Source organism: Cupressus sempervirens, chromosome 4 (assembly GCF_028749045.1).
Source record: "Cupressus sempervirens isolate cs-2001-9-10 chromosome 4, ASM2874904v1, whole genome shotgun sequence".
In the NCBI taxonomy this organism is placed as follows: Eukaryota; Viridiplantae; Streptophyta; class Pinopsida; order Cupressales; family Cupressaceae; genus Cupressus; species Cupressus sempervirens.
The window spans coordinates 217,346,790-217,373,643 of NC_143121.1; the positions used below are offsets into that span (position 1 = coordinate 217,346,790).

The window sequence follows — 26,854 nt, forward strand, 5'->3', positions numbered from 1 at the left end:
TATTCAAAGTATGCTTAACATTTTCCATATAATTAAGCGTTTCATATATATATATGTATAATTTATCATGTTGATTAATATATTGTTTTCTAGATGTCCTTAAATAGATATCATTGTGCTTTTGGGCTCAAGGATAATAGAAAAAATCCTAAAGACATTAAAAAGGTGAAAAGGATATGGAAAGTTTATACAAAAAAGGGGTTGCCAAATGAAAATAATTAGAGCATAATAAAACATGACATAAGAAAAAAAATACAAAGTTTATTCCAAAAGCTTTTTAACTATTTCATTTTGACACATGTTGGTATATTTACATCCATGTAGAATTACTAAGATACTTAAGATGTATATAAGTTTTACATTCATTCTACTTTCATAAATTTGGACTTCCTTAAAGTAAGAAATAGAATTTAATACCTATGTTTTCATAAAGTTTTTTATTTATTTATAATCATCTTGTTTTTTTTTTAAATCTTCAAATTAAATTTACTTTTGTGTACTTCAAAAAATTCATGTATTATAATGTAGATTTAATGGTACCACTACAAAACCTTTTCTACATATTTAAACAATATTAAGGGTCACTAATAATATTAAATTTTTTTAGGATGGGTAGAAAGAATAAGTGGGAATCACTTATCAAGTTAGATGTGCAAGACATCCCAAATGAAGGAAATCATTTCTCAAGTTGTGAACTTGAATGGACACCTATTGGAGATGATAGTAAACAACAAATAGATTGGTGTGCTGCTATCCCTCTTAAGAGGCTCCCTCACTTTGTCAAAGGGGAAGGTTTATTGGATAGTACTGAAACAACATTTGTATGTAAAAGGATTTTGGAGAGTAATTTGATAGAACCTACTAATCATGCCACAAAGATGGATTCAAGGTTTGTCTAGCTTTAATAAATTGATTAAGCATGTCACTTTTTTTTATATCCATTAACTTATATTTTTTCACATGTTTAAACAGTTATCATTGTGCTTTTGGGCCACTAGATAAAAGAAATGCACCAACAAGTGAGGAAATAAGTCACAATTTTATTTAAAAAAAGGGTTGTCAAACTCATTTTAATGTTAGGGTTACGTATGGTAGACTAGATGTTGCAATAATTACATATAATGAATTTAGTCATCAAGATGCCAATGGTGAATTTTGTCATGGAAAAAATGACCCTTCTAGTGATCCAAGGAGTAGTTTTGCACCAAGGTTATCAACTGAATGTAAATTATATATTGAATCCTTACTATTGATGGGCGTGGGGATTGACACAATATGTGAACAACATTACCTAGATTCTAGTCTAACAAGGTTGATGAATAAGAGGGATACTTGTTTGCTAAGAAAGGATGTGTTAAATGCATGGAAAAGAGTACATTCCCTCCATTCACAGAAAAATGAGGATAATGCAAAAAGTGTATGTTTGTGGCATATAGAGGAGAAAGATAACTTCTTTTTTTATAAAAAACCAAAAAATAAATAAAATATTCCATTTATCATAGGCATCCAAACACCATGGATGCAAGAAATGATGGTGAAACATTCACATGATTCAATTATTATGATGGACTTCACATTCTCAACAAACAAATACTGTATGAGTAGAACAATTTTATTTTTATTTTTTATGGATTTTTATTTAGCCATTAGTTTTATTTGTCTAAAAAATTAATATATTGTTTCTTTTTTCATGTGTAGTATCAACTTTATACTTTTCTTGTATTTGATGAACAAGAAGCCGGTGTACTGGTTGCATGGGCCATATCCTCAAAAAATAAAGTTGAGGATATAAATGAATGGCTAATAGAGATTTATAAAAGAGGGAAACAATATAGAGAAGATTGGCATGTCAACGCATTCATGATAGATGATGCTAGCATCGAGATTGAAGCAATAAGGTTTTCTCCAACATTATTTTATAGTTAGAAGAATGCAAATTTTTAATGTTTAGTTGATACAGATATATGTTTTCCAATTTTTAGCATAAACAAGTTTCAATTTAAGATTTTTTTTTTAGAATTATACTTATGAACTTTGATAATTAATTGTCTTGTAGATTATCCTTTAAGTGTCAAGTGTTGTTATGCATCTAGCATGTGTGTAGGGCGTGGCTGAAGAATGTGTACAAGTAAGTTAATATTTTATTAGAATATATGAAAAATCACATGCATAACATCATAACTCTATATTGTTGTACATAATCTAGATTTTTAAAAATAAAGATGTTGGAACAAGAATATTTGATAGACTAGTTGAGATAATGTATGCAATGCATGAAAATGAAGATGCCATTACTGATTTGATAATGAAGTTCATAGAGGAATTCAAAGAAGAGAAGGAATTCATTAATTACTTTCAGAGTTATGGGTGCCATGATGAGAGTCGCATTGGTATGACCATCAAGATTATCTTTTATATTTTATTATGAATTTATATAATTTAAATTAATTATTCTATATGCTAAGATGTCATCTTTGTTTTTCTAGCGATGTGGGAAAAAAGCTTTCGAAGCTTCCCTTATGCAAATCAAGAAACTAATGCTTCGATAGAGTTATATCACTCTCACATCAAGAGTCAACATCTAAGTGATTTTTCTAGGAAATGCACAAGAAGAATGGATTGGCTCATCTATACACTTCTTCATATGGTAGAGCCATTCCATAAAAATAAAAGATATTTGCAACAATTTGGATTTTTAACCAACTTCAAAAAGGAAACATATTACATAACTGCATTAGAAAGATTAAAATTAATACTAGATACTGATTGCTATCAAGATGACCAGCTACCAAACACATATAAAGTTAGAAGTCAAACTATTCCAGCAAAATGGTATTTCGTAAGGAAATTTGGACCAAATTTACATGTGTGTGATTGTGAATGGACAAAAAGAGGAAACACATGCAAGCATGTGTTGAAGATCTTATATATTCTAAAGAGAAACACACACAATAACGTTTTTGGTAAGTATCATTTAAAATTTAGCATTAATTTATTTACATTTTATTTAAAAAAAACTATGTTAACTACTTTAGTCTCATTTAAAATTACAGAAGCTTCTACTTCATTGGTCGTTGATGATGAGGAAGTCATAGGAAGATCGAGTCATGACATTAATGTCATTGGTAATGATCAATATGATCTCTATAGTTAAATATTAAATGATTTTATTTTTCTCAACATTAATTATGTAATATTTCAATTGTAGATGATTATATACTTTCTGGAAATCAAGATGTGCTTGAGGTTAACGTTGGTGAAGGTGACAAAACTGGTAAATTTTAAAACTATCATTTTTAATGAAATTTCAATATTTATCAGTAATTTTGACTTTGTCATTACATTTGTATTGCAGATAGTTGGAATTTATCTACTACTATCAATGATAAGTTTCAAAAATCTGTTGATTATTTAAATTCATTGCTCAAAAATTTACCAACTAGTGATTATGAAAAAGACATCTTTAGTCAATCTGTTGACAAATTTAGAGAAATTCATGCATCTCTTGCTTCATCTTCCAAATTTAAACCAATCCCTGGCTCAGATAACATATCTATTAGACGAATAACACCATGGTTTAGTCCAAGTAAAATGAAAAAAAGTCATTCCATTCACAAAAAGCGTAAATCCCTCTCTAGAAACTTAAATAGTAGAGTTGAGGAGAATGAAAATTTCTAGTTCCCCTTTATAGGATGCAAAAAGAAAAAGAAAAAGAAAAAGAAAAAGGTCACAAATCGCTCAAATATAGCTATTCAAGAAGAAAGAGATATTATTAGGCAACAAGGTGAGTGTATTTTTAAGAAAAAGTATTTTTGTAATTACATAGCAATAATTCTTATTTTCATTTCATGTATTAATCATATTTCATTGTAGGTTTGGGTGATTGAGAAAGTATTCCATGACGTCAATTACCTTTCTCCATTGATCTAAACCATACAACAATTGGTGAAGTGAAGTTTCCAAATGGTAAGCTTTTAGCTATTAAGTGTCTTTCTTACTTTTATAATAAAATACTTGGTTCATAGTTCTAACCACTTTTATATGTACAAGATACAATTATTAGAGATCAACCATCAATGATCAATACTATCCCTATCCATACCTTTGAACAAGTTATTGTAGGTAGATAGTAATTTTAATATTGTTTAGATTATTTACATAAATTAATTTTATACTTGAACATTTTATATAAGTTAAAATGTTAAATATAAGTTTTTTATGTAGCTTTGGATGATCAACAAGATGCTCAACAACTTATGGTGCCCTTCTCTATTGATCTTAACCAAACGTTAACAATAATGGATGTGATAAATACTAGACAAGGTAATGACATTATATAAATCAATGAATTATGAGTCTTTAGTTTGTAAATTTATTTTGCCAAGTTTACATACTAAATGTTCATATTATTGGAGGATTAGATGATGAACATAAAAATCAAGAATACATGCAACCAGATTCCATTGAATCTAATCAGGCACCAACAAAAAATGATGCAATAGAAGCTAGATATGGTAATGAAGTTATGAAATAAACATAATTATGAGTATTAAATTGAAAACTATATTTTAAATTTATTGATGATATATATTAAATGTTAATGTTTTTTTTGAATTAGATGATCAACAAAAAATTCAAAAAAGCATGCAACCATATTTTATTGATCTTAATCAAACAATAGTAAGAACGAACACAATGCAAAGTAGAGATGGTAAGAAAAATACGAAATGAACTTCAATCAATTGTGTCTTTAGTTTGAAAATGAATTTTATTATTAACACAATATATTTGCAGGTGTTGATGATGTTTATATGGAGGATGGTGATCAACACTTTTTTGTAAATTTATCAAAGTGATAAAATGGTTCCAATTAGAAGAGAGGTCAATATAAGTCAAGACTAAGAGCTTCACTATGAAGGATTTTCAAAACATATTGTATTATTTTATCATCAAAATATTACATCTTTGATTTTGTGCTTTTACAAGGGATTTGATTTTGTCTCGTAGTGAAAGCATTATGATGCTTTGAGTTATATTTTGGTAAAATAGTTGTTCATCATCTTCATATATTTATGTTATCTTGAACTTTCCATGTGTTATTTGATTAAAGTTAGCATGTAATGTTTGATCCAACTTTAGTATTGCAATAACACAAATGTTGAAATAACATGTATGTGTATGGTTATGAATAACATGGTCAAATTAAGCAATTTTTTTGTAACATTTTATGTGGTTAAGAATCACATAATTTTTCTCATTCTTACTTAGAAGAAAATAAGATGAGAAGATATAGAATATATAAAATGAAATGATTAAGTAGGTTAACTATCTAAGAAATTATATTCAACATGGTTGTCTTATGAATTATTTTGTACAAAAAATTGATACTTGATAAGTAGGAGATCATTTCCATGGAGGAAACTCCATAATTAAGCGCACTCAGGCTGGAGTAGTACTAGAATGGGTGACCTCTCAGAAAGTCTTGGTGCTTCACCCTTGTGAGCAGCACCTAGATCCAATGAGTGCTAAGTGTTACATTTATACTCATGAGAGACAGACTCATGTTGAATCACTACTCATGAAACATGGGTCAAAGAGTTTGGCTCAAAATCACACACTTAAATCTTGAGAGGAATATCACAAATTGATACTTGCTTAGTTTTTTGTCATTAAATAAGTTTCATAAATAAATGAGGAACTATTAATGTTACATGACAATGGAGACAACACATAAACATCTATGTTAAAAAATAAACAAGTTTGAAAACATATGTATTTTTATGTTGTATTTATAAAAGAAATAAAATATTTTTAAATTTTATTTATTATAATTATTAATTTTAAACTATTTCATTTCAATTTTTAAAATTATTTTCTTTTTCAAAATCAGTTAGAAATCTTAAATATGTTAAATATAACTATGCAAAAATATTATTTTATTTTTTAATGTACTAAATTATTAATTGAATTTCATAATATAATTAATATAATAATCAATCGATTTAATCTTATCTTTCAAGCAACTAATTTTTCTTTAAAAAACTTATTACTTCTATAAAATAAACAACATTTATTTTATTTCTATATTACTATATATTTAAAACAAAAAAATTAACAATATAATTATTATAATAAAAATATATAAATTCTATTTACTTATTTAAAATAACTAATATTTATTATGGAATGAGCTCTCTGGGTCCATTGATACAGACTCCACTAGAAAAATGGCGGGACGAGCATTTATGGGTTTGATTGATATTAATTGCAAGAAGTTGGCAAGAAATATTGCTTGTTGGGCAAGCTGGACGGAGGAGGGGATGGCGGAGGGCAGCGTCGGATAACATATGGCGCAGTTAGAATATGGCAGTTGGAATGAATAGACGTCTGTACTTGCGCCTGCTGACTGCATTTGTAATGCCCCGCCAAGAGATCCAAAGAATTTCACTAAGTTTATCAAACAATTTTTTTTTTAAACATGAAAGATAAACCATTCACAACACTTGCGGAAGCAATAAAAAAAATTCGAATAAAAGCACACATAACATAACATAACAAATTACATTCTTTAAGATCCCTTAACGTTGAATCAAATCTAAATTAACTATTCATCTAACATCACATCCTTATGAAATAACAATGATACATCCAATGTTCTTAAACCATATACAAGTGTCCTTTTGTAATTATATTTTAGTTTAGCTCAATCATCCACTGCACAAGTTACAAGGTATGAAAAAGCTTAAAACAATAAACATCCATGTAAATAAAGTACATCATCATCCAATATTAATCCATGATGCAATAACATAATGAAACCATAAACCATACATGATACATCATCGCAAAAGATATAAACATCCATCACAAAATATAATCATATATCACAAACATAAATAACTAAGTGCACGGTTCCTCCCAATCGTAAATAGCATCATTAGATCATCGTGGATCCTAGCCATCCCTCCGTGCGTAACATTCCAAAGCATCGAAGAGATCATTGGCTATTAACATAGTAGGAATGTCACTCCTAAAACATCCTACTAACATGTAAAGTAAAGCATAGGATACCATCATCTAACATATGCAAATCATCAATATAAGAAACATACCAAAAAATACATCCATCATAAGGTATATCATCTATCATAATGCTCCAAGTTCATAATGAAGATAAATACCAACCAAGAAAGCATCAGCCACGGTGTCTCAGACGGATCCCAAATGATAAGAGTGATAAAACACTACCACCCGACTGCGTGGAACCTAAGTGGTCCACTCCCACCGTACTGAGGAGATAATCTCAAGTCCCAAATAGGCTTTCCATAACACATACACACATCTCCATAAGTCCAGTAATCCTAAAAGTATACTAACTCAAAGGTTCCATCACACAAAACCGACATCTAATTCCCAGAGGCACACAATGACATGTAGGAAACCTACTCTGCAAGCGAAAAAATGTCATCACATTTATCACGTACAAGTTACCCTGGCAGTTAGCTAAACTCCACGGGTCCATACTGATCTCATGCAGCCACTAGTATCCTCTCATATTGACAAGGCATACTACGGAATGCAATGTCACAACCATGCATTCTCTCTACTCCCATCCTAGTCTGTACAAGCACTCAAGGCATGGGCGAGAACATCAAAACAATTATCTTTTTAGGTTCATTTAATTCCCATTTAGTGTGTAAATGTTATCACTTATTAACCAAACTTACAATGAGTTACCCTGGTAGCCACTTAGGGCCCCGACCCCCATTGCAAGCCACTTCCCGACACTACAAGTAGATTACCTACCCTAAGCTCATGGAATCATAAAATCTCAAAATCACAAAAGATAATCCATAATAAAATCATCAAATATGCATAAAAGCATCAAATATCCATAATAAGAATCATCAAATCTCCAAGATAAGAATCATCAAATCTCCATGAGCATCTGAAAAAATATCCATAGAAAATCATGACCACAACAGTTCTCTATTGGCAACTGAAGGCATCACTGATAATCATAAGTATCCATTGGTTCTCATTAACCAAAATATATCTCAAGATAAATGGTTCTCAACAAGCAACCAAGAATATCTCAAAATCATACTGATCGAAGACTCCAAAATGGTTGAGTCAAACATGTCACAACATGACATCATCAAGAGATAAATCAACACTTTAGTCCCATCATGGCGACTACAAAGTAATCCAAGGATAACTGAACAATGACTCAAAAAATGATTAGCTCAAGTGTCTCATACACATACATCTTAACTTCACACATGAAGACTGATAAACAATAACAATCAGTAAATACAAACATTTCATAGAGCATATGATCACATTACCATGGTTGGGCTTATAAAGATCGAGACCAAATAAGATCAACATGCCATCACATCTCATAACCTCCGAGCCTCTGGTAACAACCTAGGACTGGTCAACACTAGTCAACCCAAAACTCAAAACAAGAAGCATATAGAATACACAATGCAAACACATGTTTTGGTTTACTAAAATCACATAGTTGAATTAAGTGTAGGGCTTCAATTTTTGTTTCAAGTATACTTCAAGTGTATAGGTTTTACCATTTGACCTACAAGTCAACTCGTTTGTTCTCTAATAGCATTATCCTTCATAATATTCTAAGAATAGCTTAAGGGTAAATACTTTACTCATTAAACTGATCATCATTGACCTTTAATTAAATTGTTCTCTTTATTTAACTAAGATCCATATTTTAATTGATTAAATCTTCTTTAATGTTATTTCTACATTTTCAACATAATCAAAGGATCGTTATTTATTTATAAAAGAACCAATTATAAATTTATTAGAATGATCAATTAAATCCATCAATTAACTTAGGTACACAATTCCATGACCTTTTATCATTCTAATAGTTTTCAATTAAATATTACTAAGTCTCACTATTAAAATATCTAAGGTCATTATTCAAGTCATGAGAGTACGACTTGTCAACTTCGATATACATACTTCACAACTTTGCTAGAGGAATTGATATTAGCATATCAATTAAAACTTTGTTACATAACTTAATTATTAATTAAATCTAATTAACTCCAATTAATTAATAATAACATATCCATGGCAACGTTCCCATTAATATCAATTGATTAATAACTATCTATAATTTGTAAGTTAAAAGTCAACTATAACTCAAATCTCTGATATTCATATTAATAGTTCAATAACGACTTGTTATTATTTAATGGCAAGTTATAGAAAATCTATAATGACCACATTCGTCATTCTATCAATGAATTTTAATATTCCCTTGATAAAACAATTAAAACTCTATTATCAATTAAATCTAATTAATTCTATGATTAAATTAACTAGTAGCTATGTCAATAACTACATGATTATCAGCTAATAATAGTTTCGTTCATTAAGAGTCAACTATGTATCATTCCATCAATGTTCAAATTATTACTTTACTAATAAAAAATTATAATAAATCCCCAATATTAATATCTCAACTAAATATGTCCTATGTTGGTTGATAAATAGATTAATTATACTTCTTCTACTATTAACTAATCTTAATTAAATTAGATTAGTTAATAAATCATATAAAACTAATGCATAAAAATAAGATTCTACTAAGGGAAGATTGCAATAATATCTTTAATTCATTCCATGCTTTGATATATTATTTTTGTGAAGTTTAAGCATAAAGAACTCTTGGTTATAGGAAATGGAGAAATATCTATCCTTGAATAAAACAGTCTCAGTACGAAGGTCATATCTCCCTAATGAACGGTTGGATCGGGCTGAAATTGAAATATGTTGGAGAGGGCCAAGTTGCACCACTTCTGATTGGAGCGATCGAATAAATTCGCTCACGATAAAAAGTTATGAATGACTGAGTTTAGGTCTATCCAAGGGGCAGCGATAGGGCAATTTGTGATGAATTAAGAATTTCTCCTAAAAGGTAATTGTTCTCTAAATTTACCCATTCATCCATCTATTAGGTTTGTCCATACACATCTGAAAATATAATTTGATAGAAAGATTACATCTAACCATTCAAATTTTCAACTTAGAATTTTTATTTTAATTTCAAATCTTGTCTTTATAATTTAATATAAATTCGAACCCAAACCCGATTTATACCTAATTATTTCTCCTTAATTGGATCTAGGGTTTTCTATTGTTTTCTTCTCAACCAAATAAAATATCTAGATTCCAATTCAAATTGTAAATTCAATCACAAAGAGTATTCAGACACATATAACAGACACAATGAAGACAGGAAGAGAAATAGTGCAAAGAGAATATGTGAATATCACGAGTGCACCTGAACACTGATGCTAATTCCTCCAAGACCCAAGCCAACCGAATCCTCCAAGTGACTAGAAATGCTTGTAGAAGCATATAAACATGTAGAAGCATATGAGCTTCTCAAAATGCATGTAAGCTTTGATGCTTGTAGCTTGTAGCTTCCATTAAGCTTGTTCAAACACACTAGAAGAGCCTCAATTTAAAGGCCTCTAAGATGCATCTAGAGTGTCTCTAGAAACAACTAGAAGATAAGCATGACAACTAAGCACAAGTCTTCTCCAACCTTCTAGACGAGTCTTAAGGTTGTAAACACCATGTGCTCAAATAAAATGCTAACTTCTAAGTGTAGACAACTAGTGTATTCTTAGAGTACAAACCCTTGTGTTGTCTACATGACAACTCCTGAGAATTTGCCAACTCCTATGTGAGCAAATATTAAAATAATGCACTTAATTAATTTAATATTTACTTTTACTCTTTCCAATTTAATTTATTTATTTATTAAATCTCATGCACTAACTTTAATAATTCCACTTTTCAATCTTAATATATTTATATTTTAATCACATGAAATCTAGAATCTTTTAATAATTTTAAATATATTTTTCACTTTTAAATTTTATTTTCAAAACTTAATTACTAAAATATTTATTAGCTTTAATAATAATATTATTTTTTCATTTATTTAAAAATGAACTCCAAATATATTATTGTTAAAATAAATATTGTCACATTCCAAATTTAAACTTTAAACTTTTATTTTCAAATTTAATTATTTAATTTAATTAATTTCTCAATTAATTAAATAAATATTAAAATATCATATTAATTTTCCATTAAATTAAACCATTAATTAAATTTTTTAATTAGGCTTAATTAATAGAAAATACATCAAAGACTCATAAGGTAAAAATATGAAAAATCCATCATAGCCAAAATACATACAAAATCAAATTAAGGGTTTAAACCACGAATTACGTCATCTGACGCATTCAGAGGGTACTCAACTCAGATACTTGTCCTAATTTTCCAATTAGAACAAATGGCTTAAAGGGTTGGGATTTGGACTTGAGAATTTATCTCCCCTCTCTTATCATTGAGATAGTGTGATAGGGTACGCTCATCTTAGCAATTCAGGGAGGTCAATACCCGATACTTGCAACTTGCATAAAAACCAAGCATGTACAAGCACAATATATATACTAAGCTAAACAGGCAATGGCAAGAAGTGGTACATTGTGTAGATCCCGACTAGCAGGTGACTACGACTCCCTTCCTTAACCACATCAAACATGCCATACAAAAGCAAACACGCAAAGCAAATGCGCACACCATACACATGCAAGTATGGGGTAAGTATTCATAAGAAAACACATGATAATAAACCATCTTACTGATCATGATTAATAACTGAAAGCAATGTCATCATCAATAATTGCGAACACTAAAAATAATCATCGTACATACATGAAATGTAGAGTCTAAGTAATCTCATCACATAATAAACTGAATCCATAGCACAATATCTGATAATCTCAAAAGAATGCTGCTAACTAACAACATAAAACTAGCTCTAAAAGAGTTCAGCAACGATAACAAAATGTGAACCAAGGGCAGGCACTACAGCATTTGTACTTGCGCCTGCAGAGTCACGATGGAGGAGGGGCCCGACCGATGCAAATATGTTGCACCGTAGCCGATGCCCTCGGAAGGTACTCACTCCGCCTACGGTATGATATAATTATTTCATGTTAGCCTTCATCTGCCTCATAAATTCATCCTTGAAAGCCTATTTTTCTTGTTCTTTGTTTCAATCAAATCCTATTTTTTCTACTCTTTGTTTATGTTTGGATTGGAAACAATGGCATCTTCATCTAGCCACGAAATTAGGGAATTTAATGCTTTCGATGGAATAGAATTGCCCAACGCAAGATGGAAGGCTCCTGATCAATCTTCAAAATTGTTTGATATTTTTATCAACCACAGAGGCCCAGATGTCAAACAAACTCTTGCTACCCAACTTTACATCTCCCTTGAGATGTTGGGGATAAGGGCGTTTCTTGATTTTGAAGAGAAGGACCTAGGAAGTTCATTTCCCTCTATTACTAGAATAGCCATCCGCTCAGCCAAAGTACACATAGCTATTTTTTCCAAAAGATATGCAGAGTCCCCTTGGTGTTTGGCTGAGCTGGTTCAGATGTTAGATACTAAGGCCAAAATTATTCCAGTGTTTTATGAAGCGGAGCCATGGGAACTCCACTACATAGAAAAGGGACAATACGCTGCTACATTCAGCAAACATGAAGAGAATGACAGATATATAGAGAAGCTGAGCTAGTGGAAGGAAGCACTCCAATCTCTTTCATTTATAGCTCGACAAGTATTTCACAGGTAATCTTTATGTGCTTTCCATAGTTTTACTCTATGTATAATTCTTTTTTCCCATGAAATCTGGTTTATTATTTTCTTTTTATGTAGTTCCAGCGACTGCGAAAACATAGTAGCAGCAATACAAAAGGAAGCAGCCGGGAAACGACACTTGCATGTTGCTAAGTATCCTGTAGGGCTCAACAATATGGTGAAAGATTTTGAGAGGCAATGCCTTGGTGAACTTGTACAAGATTTTGAATACCAGTGCGGGCTATAAGAAAAGAAGCCTAAAATTGTTGGTATTTTCAGTATGGGTGGAATAGGCAAGACAACTCTGTCAAAGAGTTGTTTAACAGAAAACATTCAAGCTACTCTAGAGCAAGTTTTCTGTTTGATGTGTGAGAAGCCTCTGTGAGAAGAGAACTATGTTCCTTGCAAAGTCAGCTTCTCAAAGATCCCTTCCATCAAGATCGCAGTTTTAGAAGTGTAGACGAAGGAACAAGGTATCTGAGTGACTGTTCAGAATTAGATATAGAGAAAGGAAGAGATAAAGAAGAAAGAACAATCAATTTGCAAAGAAGACCCTCTACAAGCTTCTTACTAGTTTTAGATGACATCGATCATGTAGACCAGTTAAATGCTCTACTGGTCATGGATATGATAGCTAAACCAGTTAATTGTCTGGTTCTTGTCACAACCCGCGATGTTGGAGTGCTTGTAAACGCAGGAATCAATGTTGGTTATCCTTTAAGAGGAATGGGAACAAACCAGGGGAGAGAACTTTTCTATTGGCATGCCTTTGGCGAACCCAATCCACAAATTGGCTATGAGACTCTGGTTGACAAATTTGTAGAGGTGTGTAGTGGGTTACCTCTATCTCTCCAAGTTCTGGGTCGGCACGTTCATGGCAGAGCTCACAGTTATTGGAAGCTAGAATTGGAAAAAGCTAGAACAACGCTGCCCCGAGATGTTATGCAAAGATTGAAAATAAGCTTTGATTCATTGGATGATAAATAAAAATAGGTTTTCATGCATACCGCATGCTTTTTGGTAGGGAGGCCGAAGATTATAGCTGAAAGAGTATGGAAAGGATCAGGATGGAATGCGCAACACGCCCTGGAAACACTAAAAGATAAGTGTCTTGTAGAAGAAAGAGACGAAATGAGTCGAAAGGAGTATAATCCGAGAGAAATTGTATTGACAATGCATGACCACTTGAGGGACTTGGGCAGAGAAATGGAAAAGGAGCTCAAGCCTCCTTATCGTCTGTGGCGTCCCCAAGATCTGCAATCTTTGGTATGCTTGTTACCCCTTCAGAGTCGTCCCTAGTATTTTAATGTTCCAAATCTTAACTTTTTATGACATATTTAGCAATTTGAGCTGCTTCTATGCATGCAGGAATCAATGGATTTTAAAACAATCCTCACCAAAATGAATATTAGATGTTTCCATTCCCTTTTCAACAAGTCCACGTTTTCACAGGTTACATTCTTTATAGGGCAATTAGATAGTTGTGCTCAGACGTCAACTTCCTTACTATGGCTCCAGATTGACGGGAAACTCCCAGATATAGCAAGCATTCATTCCTGGATTCCTCTTCAGAAGTTGTAGGATTTTATAATCGAAGGTTTGGATTTTATAATCGAAGGTTTAGGACTCACGTTGTCGGAGCATTGTATGCAGGTATAATCGCCTTTCACGGTTTAGTGGTATTCATTCTGATATGGATGTCTCTCTGATTATTATTTTATAAATCACTTTACACAAATTTATCTTTCTCGGATTTCAGGTGCCTCCCCAGTTGAAAGAGCCGCAAATTTCTCAAACCTCATCGAAAAAATTTCTCGAATGTTCAGGAATATTTGACAATTCAAAGAATGCGCTCTTAGGTGCCCGAGGATTGCCTTTACTTGAATTTCTCATTATAAATCTTTGTAGCTTATGTCTTAGGTCTTGGGAATTGAATGTGGAATAGGCTTCCAGTAATATAGAGATGACGTTCTATGAATCTTTGGTTATCTTGAATTTTAGTTTTAACAAGGTAGCCTAGATTAGAATGGTATGTACAGGCTAAGATAGAATGTACAAAAGCTAAGGAAACCGTTAATTTCATTTTTCAAATTTGTTAAAACTTTGGATTAGTTTGTAAAACTTTTTTTTGTTATATTTTAAACTCAGTTACTAAATTCTCTCCTGGATTTAGGAATTTGTGGTTCAATTCTCTCAAAAGTCTGGTCTTTGTTATATTTTGTCAAAAGTCTCTCAGCCATATCAAATTTTGTTGGAAATTCTTTTAGAGGAACCTTGGAAGAATTCAAATGACTTTTGGGCTACTTTGGTTTCCAGTAGATAATTTTTTTGAGAGTTTCGTGGAAAAAAATCACTTTCTTTACTTTTTCCAAAAGTTTTCAATGCCAAATTAGACTCAGAATTAGAGTCAAACACATGATTAGACTCAAATTACTAATCATATTTAATTTGAATTAAATGCTTCTTGAGAAGATTTAGGATGTATAAAAGTGCCTGACATCTATTATGGAATGTATGTAGTACATCATAATTTTTGCATAAAGGCTTTAAACATGTATAGACTACTATAAATTGAAAAAATCTAAAAAGATCTTTACTGTGGTCAAATCAGGATCCAATTCCTGCTTTCTTGGCTTCATTGAGTCTGATCCAAAGCTATTTTCGTTGAATCATCCAATATGATAATTAATGTGTGAAGCTTACAATATGACAACAATAAAAACCTTGGCCTTAAATGGGCCTATAGCATTATTTTTTATGCTTCTAATTTGCAACAGTAAAATGATGATGATTTGCTCAATTGTTTTTGATGATACTTGATTGGGATGGATGATTATTAATACTAACATTATTGTTTTTGAACAAAAACATTAATATGGTAATGTATTTTGCCGTGTTGTTCTAATATTAGCATAGTGGTGTATAACTTATTTGCTGTTGCATCTATACATATAAAAACATATATTATTGCACAAACGAATCCAAAACAAATCCTAAGCCAACCCTCCAAAAAATTGAATAAATTCTGAACTTGAATCTCTAATTAGAATTCGTACCCGAATGAGAACCGGTAACTTAATTTTTTACTATAAAATATGCAGAATATAAAGAACTGATGTTGATATTTTTATTTTAAGATTTCTGAAATTTGATAATGATGAATTTTTGTAGAGAGCTTAACCATATATGATTGGAATAATGCAGGAATGTCTTGTGGACTGCACCATCCAGGGCTTTCGTGTCTTACACTTAACAAGATTGAAAAACTTGGGGAAGTGGATTTAAGAATGGTAAAGACATTAAATTTTCTTGAGATCACAACTTGTAGGAATTTGAAAAGTTTATCAGGAGTATCTGATCTTGTAGAATTGAAAATTTCTGATTGTAAAGAGCTTGAGTCCCTGTGTCTCAATGGAATGCACCAACGAAAACTCCAGTCTATCACTCTTGATCTCATGAAAAAACTTGTGAAATTGGATTTAAGATCTTTGAAGACATTAAATTTTCTTGAGATTACAATGTGTAAAAGTTTGGTAAGTGTCTCAGGAAAATCTGATCTTGTAGAGCTTGTAGAATTGAAAATTTCTTGTTTTGAAGAGCTCAAGATTGAGTCCCTGTGTCTCAATGGAAAGCACCAATAGAGACTCCAGTCTATCACTCTTCGTCTCATGGAAAAACTTGTGAAATTGGATTTAAGATTTCTGAAGACATTAAATTTTCTCGAGATTAAAATGTGTATAAGTTTGATAAGTGTGTCAAGAATATCTAATCTGGAAAATCTCGTAGAATTGAAAATTTTTGATTGTTGGATGCTCCAAATTGAGTCCCCGTGTCTCAATGGAATGCACCAAAAGAGACTCCAGTCTATCACTCTTCATCGCATGGAAAAACTTGTGAAATTGGATTTAGGATTTCTGAAGACATTAAAGTTTCTCAAGATTACACAATGTGAAAGTTTGGTAAGTGTGTCAGGAATATCTGATCTGTCAAATCTTGTAGAATTGAAATTTTTTGATTGTAAGATGCTCGAGATTGAGTCCCTGTGTCTCAATGGAATGCACCAACCGAGACTCCGGTCTATCAATCATCATCGCATGGAAAAACTTGTGAAATTGGATTTAAGATTTCTGAAGACATTAAAGTTTCTCAAGATTACATAGTGTGAAAGTTTGGTAAGTGTGTCAAGAATATCTGATCTGTCAAATCTCATAGAATTGAAAATTTTTGATTGTAAGATGGTCGAGATTGAGTCCCTGTGTCTCAATGGAATGCACCAACCGAGACTCCAGTCTATCGATCTTCATCGCATGGAAAAACTTGTGAAATTGGATTTAAGATTTCTGAAGGCATTAAAGTTTCTCAAGATTACACAGTGTGAAAGTTTGGTATGTGTGTCAGGAATATCTGATCTGTCAAATCTTGTAGAATTGAAAATTTCTGATTGTGAGATTCTCGAGATTGAGTCTGTGTCTTAGGAGTCTTACCCTGGGGTCCCATGGGGGGGCTTGGGCTCTATATTTAAGTTGTTGGAGGTCCCACCATAATATTTTAGGGGGGCTAAAGTTTAATTTGGAATCTTTTCCTATTAACTAGGAGCCCCTACTTTTTAGTTGAGCGGATGCAAAAGGGGGGGGGGGGGGGGGGGGGGGGGCTGGAAATAGCCCCTACTGTTTAGGGAAGAATTCTGCCACTTGGAAAGAACCTAACCTTCATTTTCCCTCCAAATTAGGGAATTTAATGCTTTTGATGGAATAGAATTGCCCAACACAAGATGGAAGGTTCCTGATCAATCTTCAAAATTGTTTGATATTTTCATCAATCACAGAGGCCCAGATGTCAAACAAACTCTTGCTACCTAGCTTTACATCTCCCTTGAGAGATGTTGGGGATAAGGGCTTTTCTTGATTCCTAAGAGATGGACCTAGGAGATTCATTTCCCTCTTTTATTAGAACAGCCATCCGCTCGGCCAAAGTACACATAGCTATTTTTTCCAAAAGATATGCAGAGTCCCCTTGGTGTTTGGCTGAGCTGGTTCAGATGTTAGATGCTAAGGCCAAAATTATTCCAGTTTTTTATGAACAAGTATTTCACAGGTAATCTCTATGTGCTTTCCGTATTTTTAATCTATGTATAATTCTTTTTTCCCATGAAATCTGGTTTATTATTTTCTTTTTGTGTAGTTCTAGCGACTGCGAAAGCATAGTAGCAGCAATACAAAAGGAAGTAGCCAGGAAAAGACACTTGCATGTTGCCAAGTATCCTGTAGGGCCCAACAATATGGTGACAGATTTTCAGAGGCAATGCCTTGGTGAACTTGTACAAGATTTTGAAGACCAGTGCGGGCTACAAGAAAAGAAGCCTAAAATTGTTGGTATTTTCAGTATGGGTGGAATAGGCAAGACAAATCTCGTCAAAGAGTTGTTTAACAGAAAATATTCAAGCTACTCTAGAGCAAGTTTTCTGTTTGATGTGCGAGAAGCCTCTGTGAGAAGAGAACTATGTTCCTTGCAAAGTCAGCTTCACAAAGATCTCTTCCATCAAGATCACAGTTTTAGAAGTGTAGACGAAGGAACAAGCTATCTGAGTGATTGTTTAGAATTATATATAGAGGAAGGAAGAGATATAGAAGAAAGAACAAGCAATTTGCAAGATGACATCGATCATGTAGACCAATTAAATGCTCTACTGGTCATGGATATGATAGCCAAACCAGTTAATTGTCTAGTTCTTGTCACAACCCGCGATGTTGGAGTGGTTGTAAATGCAGGAATCAGTGTTGGTTATCCTTTAAGAGGAATGGATACAAACCAGGGGAGGGAACTTTTCTGTTGGCATGCCTTTGGCGAACCCAATCCACAAATCGGCTATGAGACTCTGGTTGACGAATTTGTAGAGGTGTGTAGTGGGTTACCTCTATCTCTCCAAGTTTTGGGTCGGCACGTTCATGTTAGAGCTCACAGTTATTCGAAGCTAGAATTGGAAAAAGCTAGAACTACGCTGCCCCGAGATGTTATGCAAAGATTGAAAATAAGCTTTGATTCATTGGATGATGAACAAAAACAGGTTTTCATGGATACTGCTTGCTTTTTTGTGGGGAGGCCGAAGATTATAGCTAAAAGAGTATGGAAGGATCAGGATGGAATGCGCAACATGCCCTGGAAACACTAAAAGATAAGTGTCTTGTAGAAGAAAGAGATGAAATGAGTTGGAAGGAGTATAATCGGAGAGAAATTGTATTGAGAATGCATGACCACCTGAGGGACTTGGCAGAGAAATGGCAAACGAGCACAAGCCTCCATATCGTCTGAGTCTGTGGCGTCCCCAAGATTTGCGATCTTTGGTCTGCTTGTTACTCCTTCAGAGTCCTCCTTAGTAATTTAATGTTCCAGATCTTAACTTTTTATGACATATGTAGAAATTTGAGCTGCTTCTGTGCGTGCAGGAATCAATGGATTTTAAAACAATCCTCACCAAAACGAATATCAGATGTTTCCATTCCTTTTTAACGGGGAACACCCAGATATGACAAGCATTCGTTCCTGGATTCCTCTTCAGAAATTGCAGTATTTAATAATCAAAAGTGTAGGACTCACGTCGTGGGAGCATTGTATGCAGGTATTTTGATCTTTTCAGACAAAAACTAAATCGCCTTTCACGGTTTAGTTGTATTCAATGATTCATTCTGATATGGATGTCTCTCTGATTATTATTTTTTAAATCACTCAGAGGTTTACACAAATTTATCTTGGATTTCAGGTGCCTCCCCAGTTGAAAGAGCTGCAAACTTCTCAAACCTCATTGAAAATGTTTCCAGATTCCCAATTGAAAGGGCTGCAAATTTCTCAAACCTCATTGAAAAAATTTCCACACAATTTAAAGAATGTGCTCTTAGGTGCCAAAGGATTGCCAACCAGAGGTTTGCCTTTACTAGAATTTCTCAATATAAATCTCTGCAGCTTATGTCTTAGGTCTTTCGCACTGAAGGTGGAATAGGCTTCCACTAATGTAGAGATGACATTCTGTGAATCTTTGGTTATCTTGAATTTCAATTTTAACGAGGTAGCCTAGATTGGAATGGTATGTACAGGCTAAGACAGAATGTACAAAAGCTAAGGAAACTATTAATTTCTTTTTTCAAAATTGTAAAAACTTGGGATTAGTTTGTAAAACATTTTTGTTATATTTTATCTAAGTTACTAGATTCTCTTCTGGATTTAGGAATTTCTGGTTCAATTTTTTCAAAAGTCTGGTCCTTGTTACATTCTGTCAAAAGTCTCTCAGGGATATCGAATTTTGTTGGAAATTCTTTTAGAGGAATCCTGGAAGAATTTAGATGACTTTTGGGTGACTTTGGTTTCCAATAGATCAAATTTTGGAGAGTTTGGTGGAAAAACACCACTTTGTTTACTTTTTCCAAAAGTTTTGAATGCTAAATTAGACTCAAATACATGCTTAGACTCAAATTACTAATCATATTTAATTTGACTTAAATGCTACTTGGAGATTCAGGATGTATAAAAGTGCCTGACATCTATTATGGAATGTATGTAGTACATCATAATTTGTGCATAAAGGCTAACATGTATAGACTACTATAGATTGAAATAATCTAAAGAGATCTTTACTGTGGTCAAATCAGGATCCAATGCCTGCTTTCTTGGCTTCATCAAGTCTGATCCAAAGCTGTTTTCGTTGACCTTGGCCTTAAACAGGCCTATAGCATTACTTTTTATGCTTCTAATTCACAACAGTAAAATGATGACGATCTTCTTAATTGTTTTTGATGATATTTGATTATTAATGCTGACATTATTGTTTTTGAACTGAAATATTAATATGTTGATGTATTTTGCTGTGTTGTTCTAATATTAGCATAGTGGTCTATAACTTATTTTCTGTTGCATCTATACATATAAAAACATATATTATTAGACAGACGAATCCAAGAAACAAATCCAAAGCCAACCCGCCAAAAAATTGAATAAATTCTGAACCCGAATCTCTAACCAGAATCCCTACCCGAATCGGAACCGGCAACTTAATTTTTTACTATAAAATATGCCGAATATAAAGAACAGACACTGATATTTTTAGTTTAAGATTTTTGAAATTTGATAATGATGAATTTTTGTAGAGAGCTTAGCCATATCTGATTGGAATAATGCAGGAATGTCTTGTGGACTGCACCATCCAGGGCTTTCGTGTCTTATACTTCACATGATTGAAAAACTTGGGGAAGTGGATTTAAGAATGGTGTAGACATTAAATTTTCTTGAGATCACAGCTTGTAGGAATTTGAAAAGTTTATCAGGAATATCTGATCTTGCAGAGCCTGTAGAATTGAAAATTTTTGATTGTGAAGAGCTCAAGATTGAGTCCCTGTGTCTCAATGGAATGCACCAGCAGAGACTCCAGTCTATCACTCTTCATCTCATGGAAAAACTTGTGAAATTGGATTTAAGATTTCTGAAGACATTAAATTTTCTCGAGATTACAATGTGTAAAAGTTTGGTAAGTGTGTCAGGAATATCTGATCTGGCAAATCTCGTAGAATTGAAAATTTCTGATTGTGAGATGCTCAAGATTGAGTCCCTATGTCTCAGGAGTCTTAGGTGTCTGCAGAGGATATCATTTGATAGAAGTGTGAGTGTGAAATTTTTTGAATTGAATGGCTGTAAAAAATTGAAAAGTTTATCAGGAATATCTGATCTTGCAGAGCTTGTAGAATTGAAAATTTCTTGTTGTGAAGAGCTCAAGATTGAGTCCCTGTGTCTCAATGGAATGCACCAGCAGAGACTCCAGTCTATCACTCTTCATCTCATGGAAAAACTTGTGAAATTGGATTTAAGATTCCTGAAGACATTAAATTTTCTCGAGATTACAATGTGTAAAAGTTTGTTAAGTGTGTCAGGAATATCTGATCTGGCAAGTCTCGTAGAACTGAAAATTTTTGATTGTGAGATGCTCGAGATTGAGTCCCTTTGTCTCAGGAGTCTTAGGTGTATGCAGAGGATATCATTTGATAGAAGTGTGAGAGTGAAATTTTTTGAATTGAATGGCTGTAAAAATTTGAAAAGTTTATCAGGAATATCTGATCTTGCAGAGCTTGTAGAACTGAAAATTTCTTATTGTGAAGAGCTCAAGATTGAGTCCCTGTGTCTCAATGGAATGCACCAGCAGAGACTCCAGTCTATCACTCTTCATCTCATGGAAAAACTTGTGAAATTGGATTTAAGATTTCTGAAGACATTAAAGTTTCTCGAGATTACAGAGTGTGAAAGTTTGGTAAGTGTGTCAGGAATATCTGATCTGGCAAATCTCGTAGAATTGCAAATTTCTGATTGTGAGATGCTCAAGATTCAGTACCTGTGTCTCAGGAGTCTTAGGTGTCTGCAGAGGATATCATTTGATAGTGTGAGACTGAAATTTTTTGAATTGAATGGCTGTAAAAATTTGAAAACAGCGCAGTTTGCTTTAGATAATCTTGTAGAATTAAAAATTCAGCACTGTCCAGAGCTTAAGGAGATACCACACTTTCTAGGTCGAAGGTGCCTCGAGAGAATTATAATTGATAGTTGTGAGATCGATTATCTTCAATTATGTCGTTGTCACAATTTAAGATCCCTATCTGTTAGACTGATCTTCTTGAGGCAAATTCTGGTCCACTCTTGTATGAAGCTGGAGGACATAGCAGGTATTGAAGAGCTGGATGTTCAAGATTATACTGGGCTTAGTTATTGCGGCAATGCAATAACATGGAAGTGCATTCATCAGTTCAAGGTAATGACTTCAGTACTTTTCTTAACTGGCGCTCATAAATATCATTTTAACCGATAATCTAAAAGTACAATTTTTATTTTATCATTTATTTTGATAAGTGGATTAGTAGCCGATGTTTTCTACGGTAAGTCAAATTGTGATAATATTTTGAGGATTCAATTACTTAGTTTTCTAGTTTTTTGAGTTAACTCATTATCCATATTTCATGAATAGTGGTTTGCAGAACCCATCTTTCATGAGAATGAAGCTTTTGCAAATGGACTTGCAAGCATAGTGGGTTTTACAATGGAGGAAACTCCGCGCTCATTGAATGAGAGTTGAGTATTCTATTCATTCTCATAAGAGATGGGTTCTCTGAACCACATTTATGAAATACGGGTCGATGAATTTAACTCAAAAAATTACACAGTTGAACTCTGTTAGGATAAATAATGTTTATTTTATTGTTCAGTAGTTGAACATCTATTATGCAGTCCAGAAAGATAATTCCCTATCTTCACCATAGCTTATTAGAACTTTTCTGGAGGTCTGCAATGTGGTTATAAATATCCAGCCTCTTGGCTTATGTACGTGCAGCATTCTCTGTTAATAAAAATTCTAAATTTATAGTGTTCATATTTGTTTCAGTTAATTCTATTTTGCCCTGCATCTTTCTATTTTTTGCTGTTGTTCTTGCTCTTTTTTCTTTTTTTAAATTAAAAGTTCATCAAATCCGGATAGCAATATCACAATCTGACTGGTGAAAAATATCTTCTACTTATCAATTAATTAACCTAAGGAGCTTTCTAATGAATGGTTCGCAAGGCACAGTACTTGGTAAAGGTTTTACAAATGGGATTGTAAGCAGAGTGGGTTTAACTATGGAGGAAACTCTGTAGTTAAGCGCACTCAAGCTGGAGTAGCATTGGAACAGGTGATCTTCCAGAAAGTCTCGGTACTTCATTCTTATGAGAACTAAGTTCTATGAACCACTATTCATCGAAATATGATTGAGATAACAATATCACAATCATTTATCATGACAATTGTTTTGTAATATGTTCTTATAATATAGGCAGTGTGTATTTTCCTATTTGAAATGATCTAAATACTATGGATAAAAGTATGTTGTCTTTTGTTTCAGAGCGTGCCATTACAGGGAATGGATATGATTGGAAGAGCAGTGGATGGAGCAGAGTCAGTTTTAAACGAAAATCTGTTTAATCTTGAAGCTGATATAAGCCTCGATGGTGTTACCGAAATCGGTACTGGTGAAACCGATCCCAACTGGTCAAAATTGAGTGCATTTATTGTATGCCTAGTTGTTGTCATTGATAGCTGGATGGCAGAAGATGATATAAAGGAGTCTCTTCGAGGTCTTCTGCAGTTCCGTGAAGCAGAATGTATAATTACACTGCTGAGTACAGATCCTAATTGGAGATATTGTGAGTCTCTAAGAATTGGAAACATTTTAATGAGGAAAGGAGTAATGAAGAAGGGGTTTGCGATTGGAAAGGTCTTGGATTATTATGTACAATAGTTGATAGGTTATATCATAAATAAATATAATTGTTTTTAAAAATGTTTATAAATTTATTTTTAAAATTTGAATTGAGTCTTATAAGATTTTTTAAATTAAATTATTGTTGAGAATATAATTTCTTATAAGAAAACGTTTGTTATTTAAAAAATACAAAATTATCTTTTTTTCTTATAAAAAAAATTGTATAAAAGATATGTGGGTTTATTTTTTTTTCCATGTTCATCTTCTTTAGCCTATCCTCATTAAAACGTTAAAAACCCAGCTCCGTCCATTGTAATATCAAAATGGCTTAATGCTTTAAAATAATTGAGAAAACTTGTAACTGGATGAAATGAAAGTAAAATCAGTATGTTTTTGAAATAATTGAGCGAACTGGGTGATGATGCAGTAGCATCATATAAGGCTCTCAAAACTGTTTCCCATTTTCCTTGATTATCTGTCAACATTTGTTTGTTTTTTCCTTATATTTTAGTTTAGTTTGTTTTCAATTTTGTCCCGTTTCTTCAGATCTCATGCCTCCAATTATAGGTCCGCGATGTCTATCTAGTCGAATATTTGTACTGGATGGGATTTTTTTTTTCGATTAATTAATTAATTTAGAAATCACAGAAGCACGGTTCTGGAGTTTTAAATTAATTAATAAATCAAACAAATTTGTCACATCTGGTACATTTCTTCAGCTATTTAGCCACGAGCATTATAGGCCAGCTTTATGCTTTCAATTGTGATAATTGTAAATTACATTGAGGGAGAATGAATACTACCTCTTAGGAGAATGAATAGGGGAAGAGGTAGATGAGGGCAAGAATAAAGCCTCAATGGAGAGGAACTTTTTAATTGGATTTATAAACTTGATAAGTATTTTGAGTTTGAAGGAATGGTAGAAGTGAAGAGAGTGAAATTTGTCTGTACAAGAATCAAGGGCCACACTGTACCATGTTGGGATTATGTTCACACTAAGAGACACAAAAAGAATAACAAGAAGATTTAAGTTTTAGGATTAGATGGTGGCCAAGTTGAGGGCAAATTTTCTTCCATGTGATTATCAAACCAATCGTTTAGCAGAAATTGAGACAAAAGGATATGCCAGGTAAGGACTATATTGAAGAGTTCTATAGGTTGGTGATCAGATTTGGTCATGGAGAATTGGAAAGGTATTTGAAGGGGTTGAACTTTAGTTTGCAGGATGAGTTAAGCCTTGCATCCCCTATAAGTATTGAAGAGGTTTAAAATCATTGTTTAAAATCAAATGTAAGTTAAAAGGTAAATGCTGTAAATTGATTATTGTTAGTGGAAAGTATAATATTGATTCTTGATAGTTGTAAATATAGATAATCATGTAGCCACGGAGATGGTATACAAGCTTCAAGAAAACTAAACATTTCACACCTAATAAAAAAAATTGGTTACAAAAAGGGACCAAGTATTGGTTTAGGAGCAAGCTCTTGTTGAGTTTAAGATTGGTAATTATAAAGATAGTGAGTTAAGTGAGGTAATGCATGTGGATGTATGCTATGTATTGCTTGGAAGACTATAGCAATTCAACAAGAAGGCAGTCCATGACAGGAGAGACAACACATACACCTTTAAGAAAGTTGAGATTAGGCACAGCTTGATACCTATGTGCAAGAACAAAGATAATTTTATTAGAAAAATATCATATATAATTTTATTAGAAAAATGTCATATATAATATACAATAGTATTTTTAACATTACTAAGATATTAATAAAAAAGTTATAATAATACTGCAGTATAAATATAAACATTTGAACATTAATTTCTTTTTAACTAGCCTAATAATTTACAATTATTGAAAAAAAAATCTAACTAATTTACCAATTAGAATAGCCATTTTTGATGGGTTTCTTAGGGTCCATTTGTTTTGTGGAAGATGATAGGAATTGGCTTTTTCAAAACTTGGATTGAAAATTTGTGTGTTTGTTTCAAAATTTGCAAAATGGAATTAGCATACACGACTTCCAATTTTGCCTCAAAACCAAGTTTTCCAACTTCCTACTAGCAAGCAGGAATTGAAAATCAAAACCTGGTTTTGTTTTTTAAGGAGTGTAAAAATAATAGATTGGACTACTTTTTGAAATTTGCCTTCAACTCCAAGCTTACGCACTTCACACACATCTTCCAAGTGAAACAAATAGTTTCATTAAAATCCGAAAAATCAGAATGAAGATATGCAAAACCTTGATTTGGCTAAACCAAGGTTTGTAGAAATTCAGATTTTTTAAATTCCACGAACCAAACAGACCGTAAAAGAATTTCTCATGCGTGTAGGTTAAAAAAATAGGACTTCAAGGCAAAAGAACTTATAATCGTGAGGATTGTTAGCAAAAAGTCCACAACTTGAACTATCTGTCTTTTCACCAAATAGATTTGTATTCCTCAAAGCATTAGAGATATCATTAATTTGTGTGCCAGTGTTCTCAGTATCAAGAATCTCCTTCACCATTTTTTGCATGAATTTTTCATGGCTGGTTTGCATCCATTTTATAAACTCATTATACTTTTCGTCTACTTGCCACAGTAGTTCCTTATATTCTGCTTCAAACTTTCCCATCATTCCACAAAAATGGCTTGGAGTATTTGTTGCTTTAATCAGATGAAACTGCAATACGATCCGATCAGACAAAGTTTTTTCCTTTAGTTTTTAGGAATCTGATGCATCATCTTTTGCATGAACTCTTCATGGAGCCTCTGCATCCATTGCATGAATTCCTTATGCTTTTTCTCTGCTTCTGTCATGACCTCCTTATATTCTTCCTTGGACTTCTCCATTAATGTTGCACAAAACCTTGCCTTCATCTGCTTAAACCAAATTACAATCC

General features: G+C 32.7%; 2 protein-coding genes across 2 annotated transcripts; both read left to right on the forward strand.

Moving 5' to 3' along the window:
* Nucleotides 1–6,227: 6,227 nt before the first annotated feature.
* Nucleotides 6,228–13,695, forward strand: LOC149560769 (disease resistance protein Roq1-like). Its single transcript, XM_089827682.1, has 5 exons — nt 6,228–6,335; nt 11,926–12,038; nt 12,187–12,645; nt 12,787–12,914; nt 13,085–13,695. The coding sequence occupies exons 1-5, from the start codon at nt 6,228–6,230 to the stop codon at nt 13,693–13,695; spliced, it is 1,419 nt and encodes a 472-aa protein (XP_089683808.1).
* A 5,415-nt stretch (nt 13,696–19,110) lies between these two features.
* LOC149560770 (uncharacterized) lies at nt 19,111–24,079 on the forward strand. Its single transcript, XM_089824799.1, has 4 exons — nt 19,111–19,324; nt 19,466–19,625; nt 20,877–22,489; nt 23,613–24,079. Exons 3-4 carry the CDS (start codon nt 21,104–21,106, stop codon nt 24,006–24,008), a joined length of 1,782 nt encoding a protein of 593 aa, XP_089680925.1. The 5' UTR covers nt 19,111–19,324; nt 19,466–19,625; nt 20,877–21,103; the 3' UTR covers nt 24,009–24,079.
* Nucleotides 24,080–26,854: the final 2,775 nt, after the last annotated feature.

What these genes read in the sequence shown, in the direction of transcription:
- LOC149560769 (XM_089827682.1), top strand. Translation starts at nt 6,228, where the DNA reads ATGGCGGGACGAGCATTTATGGGTTTGATTGATATTAATTGCAAGAAG. An exon ending in AGGGGATGGCGGAGGGCAGC is followed by an intron (nt 6,336 to 11,925) that starts GTCGGATAACAT and finishes AACCAAGGGCAG; the next exon opens with GCACTACAGCATTTGTACTT. An exon ending in AGGTACTCACTCCGCCTACG is followed by an intron (nt 12,039 to 12,186) that starts GTATGATATAAT and finishes ATCTTCATCTAG; the next exon opens with CCACGAAATTAGGGAATTTA.
- LOC149560770 (XM_089824799.1), top strand. Translation starts at nt 21,104, where the DNA reads ATGCACCAGCAGAGACTCCAGTCTATCACTCTTCATCTCATGGAAAAA. An exon ending in AGTGCATTCATCAGTTCAAG is followed by an intron (nt 22,490 to 23,612) that starts GTAATGACTTCA and finishes CTTTTGTTTCAG; the next exon opens with AGCGTGCCATTACAGGGAAT.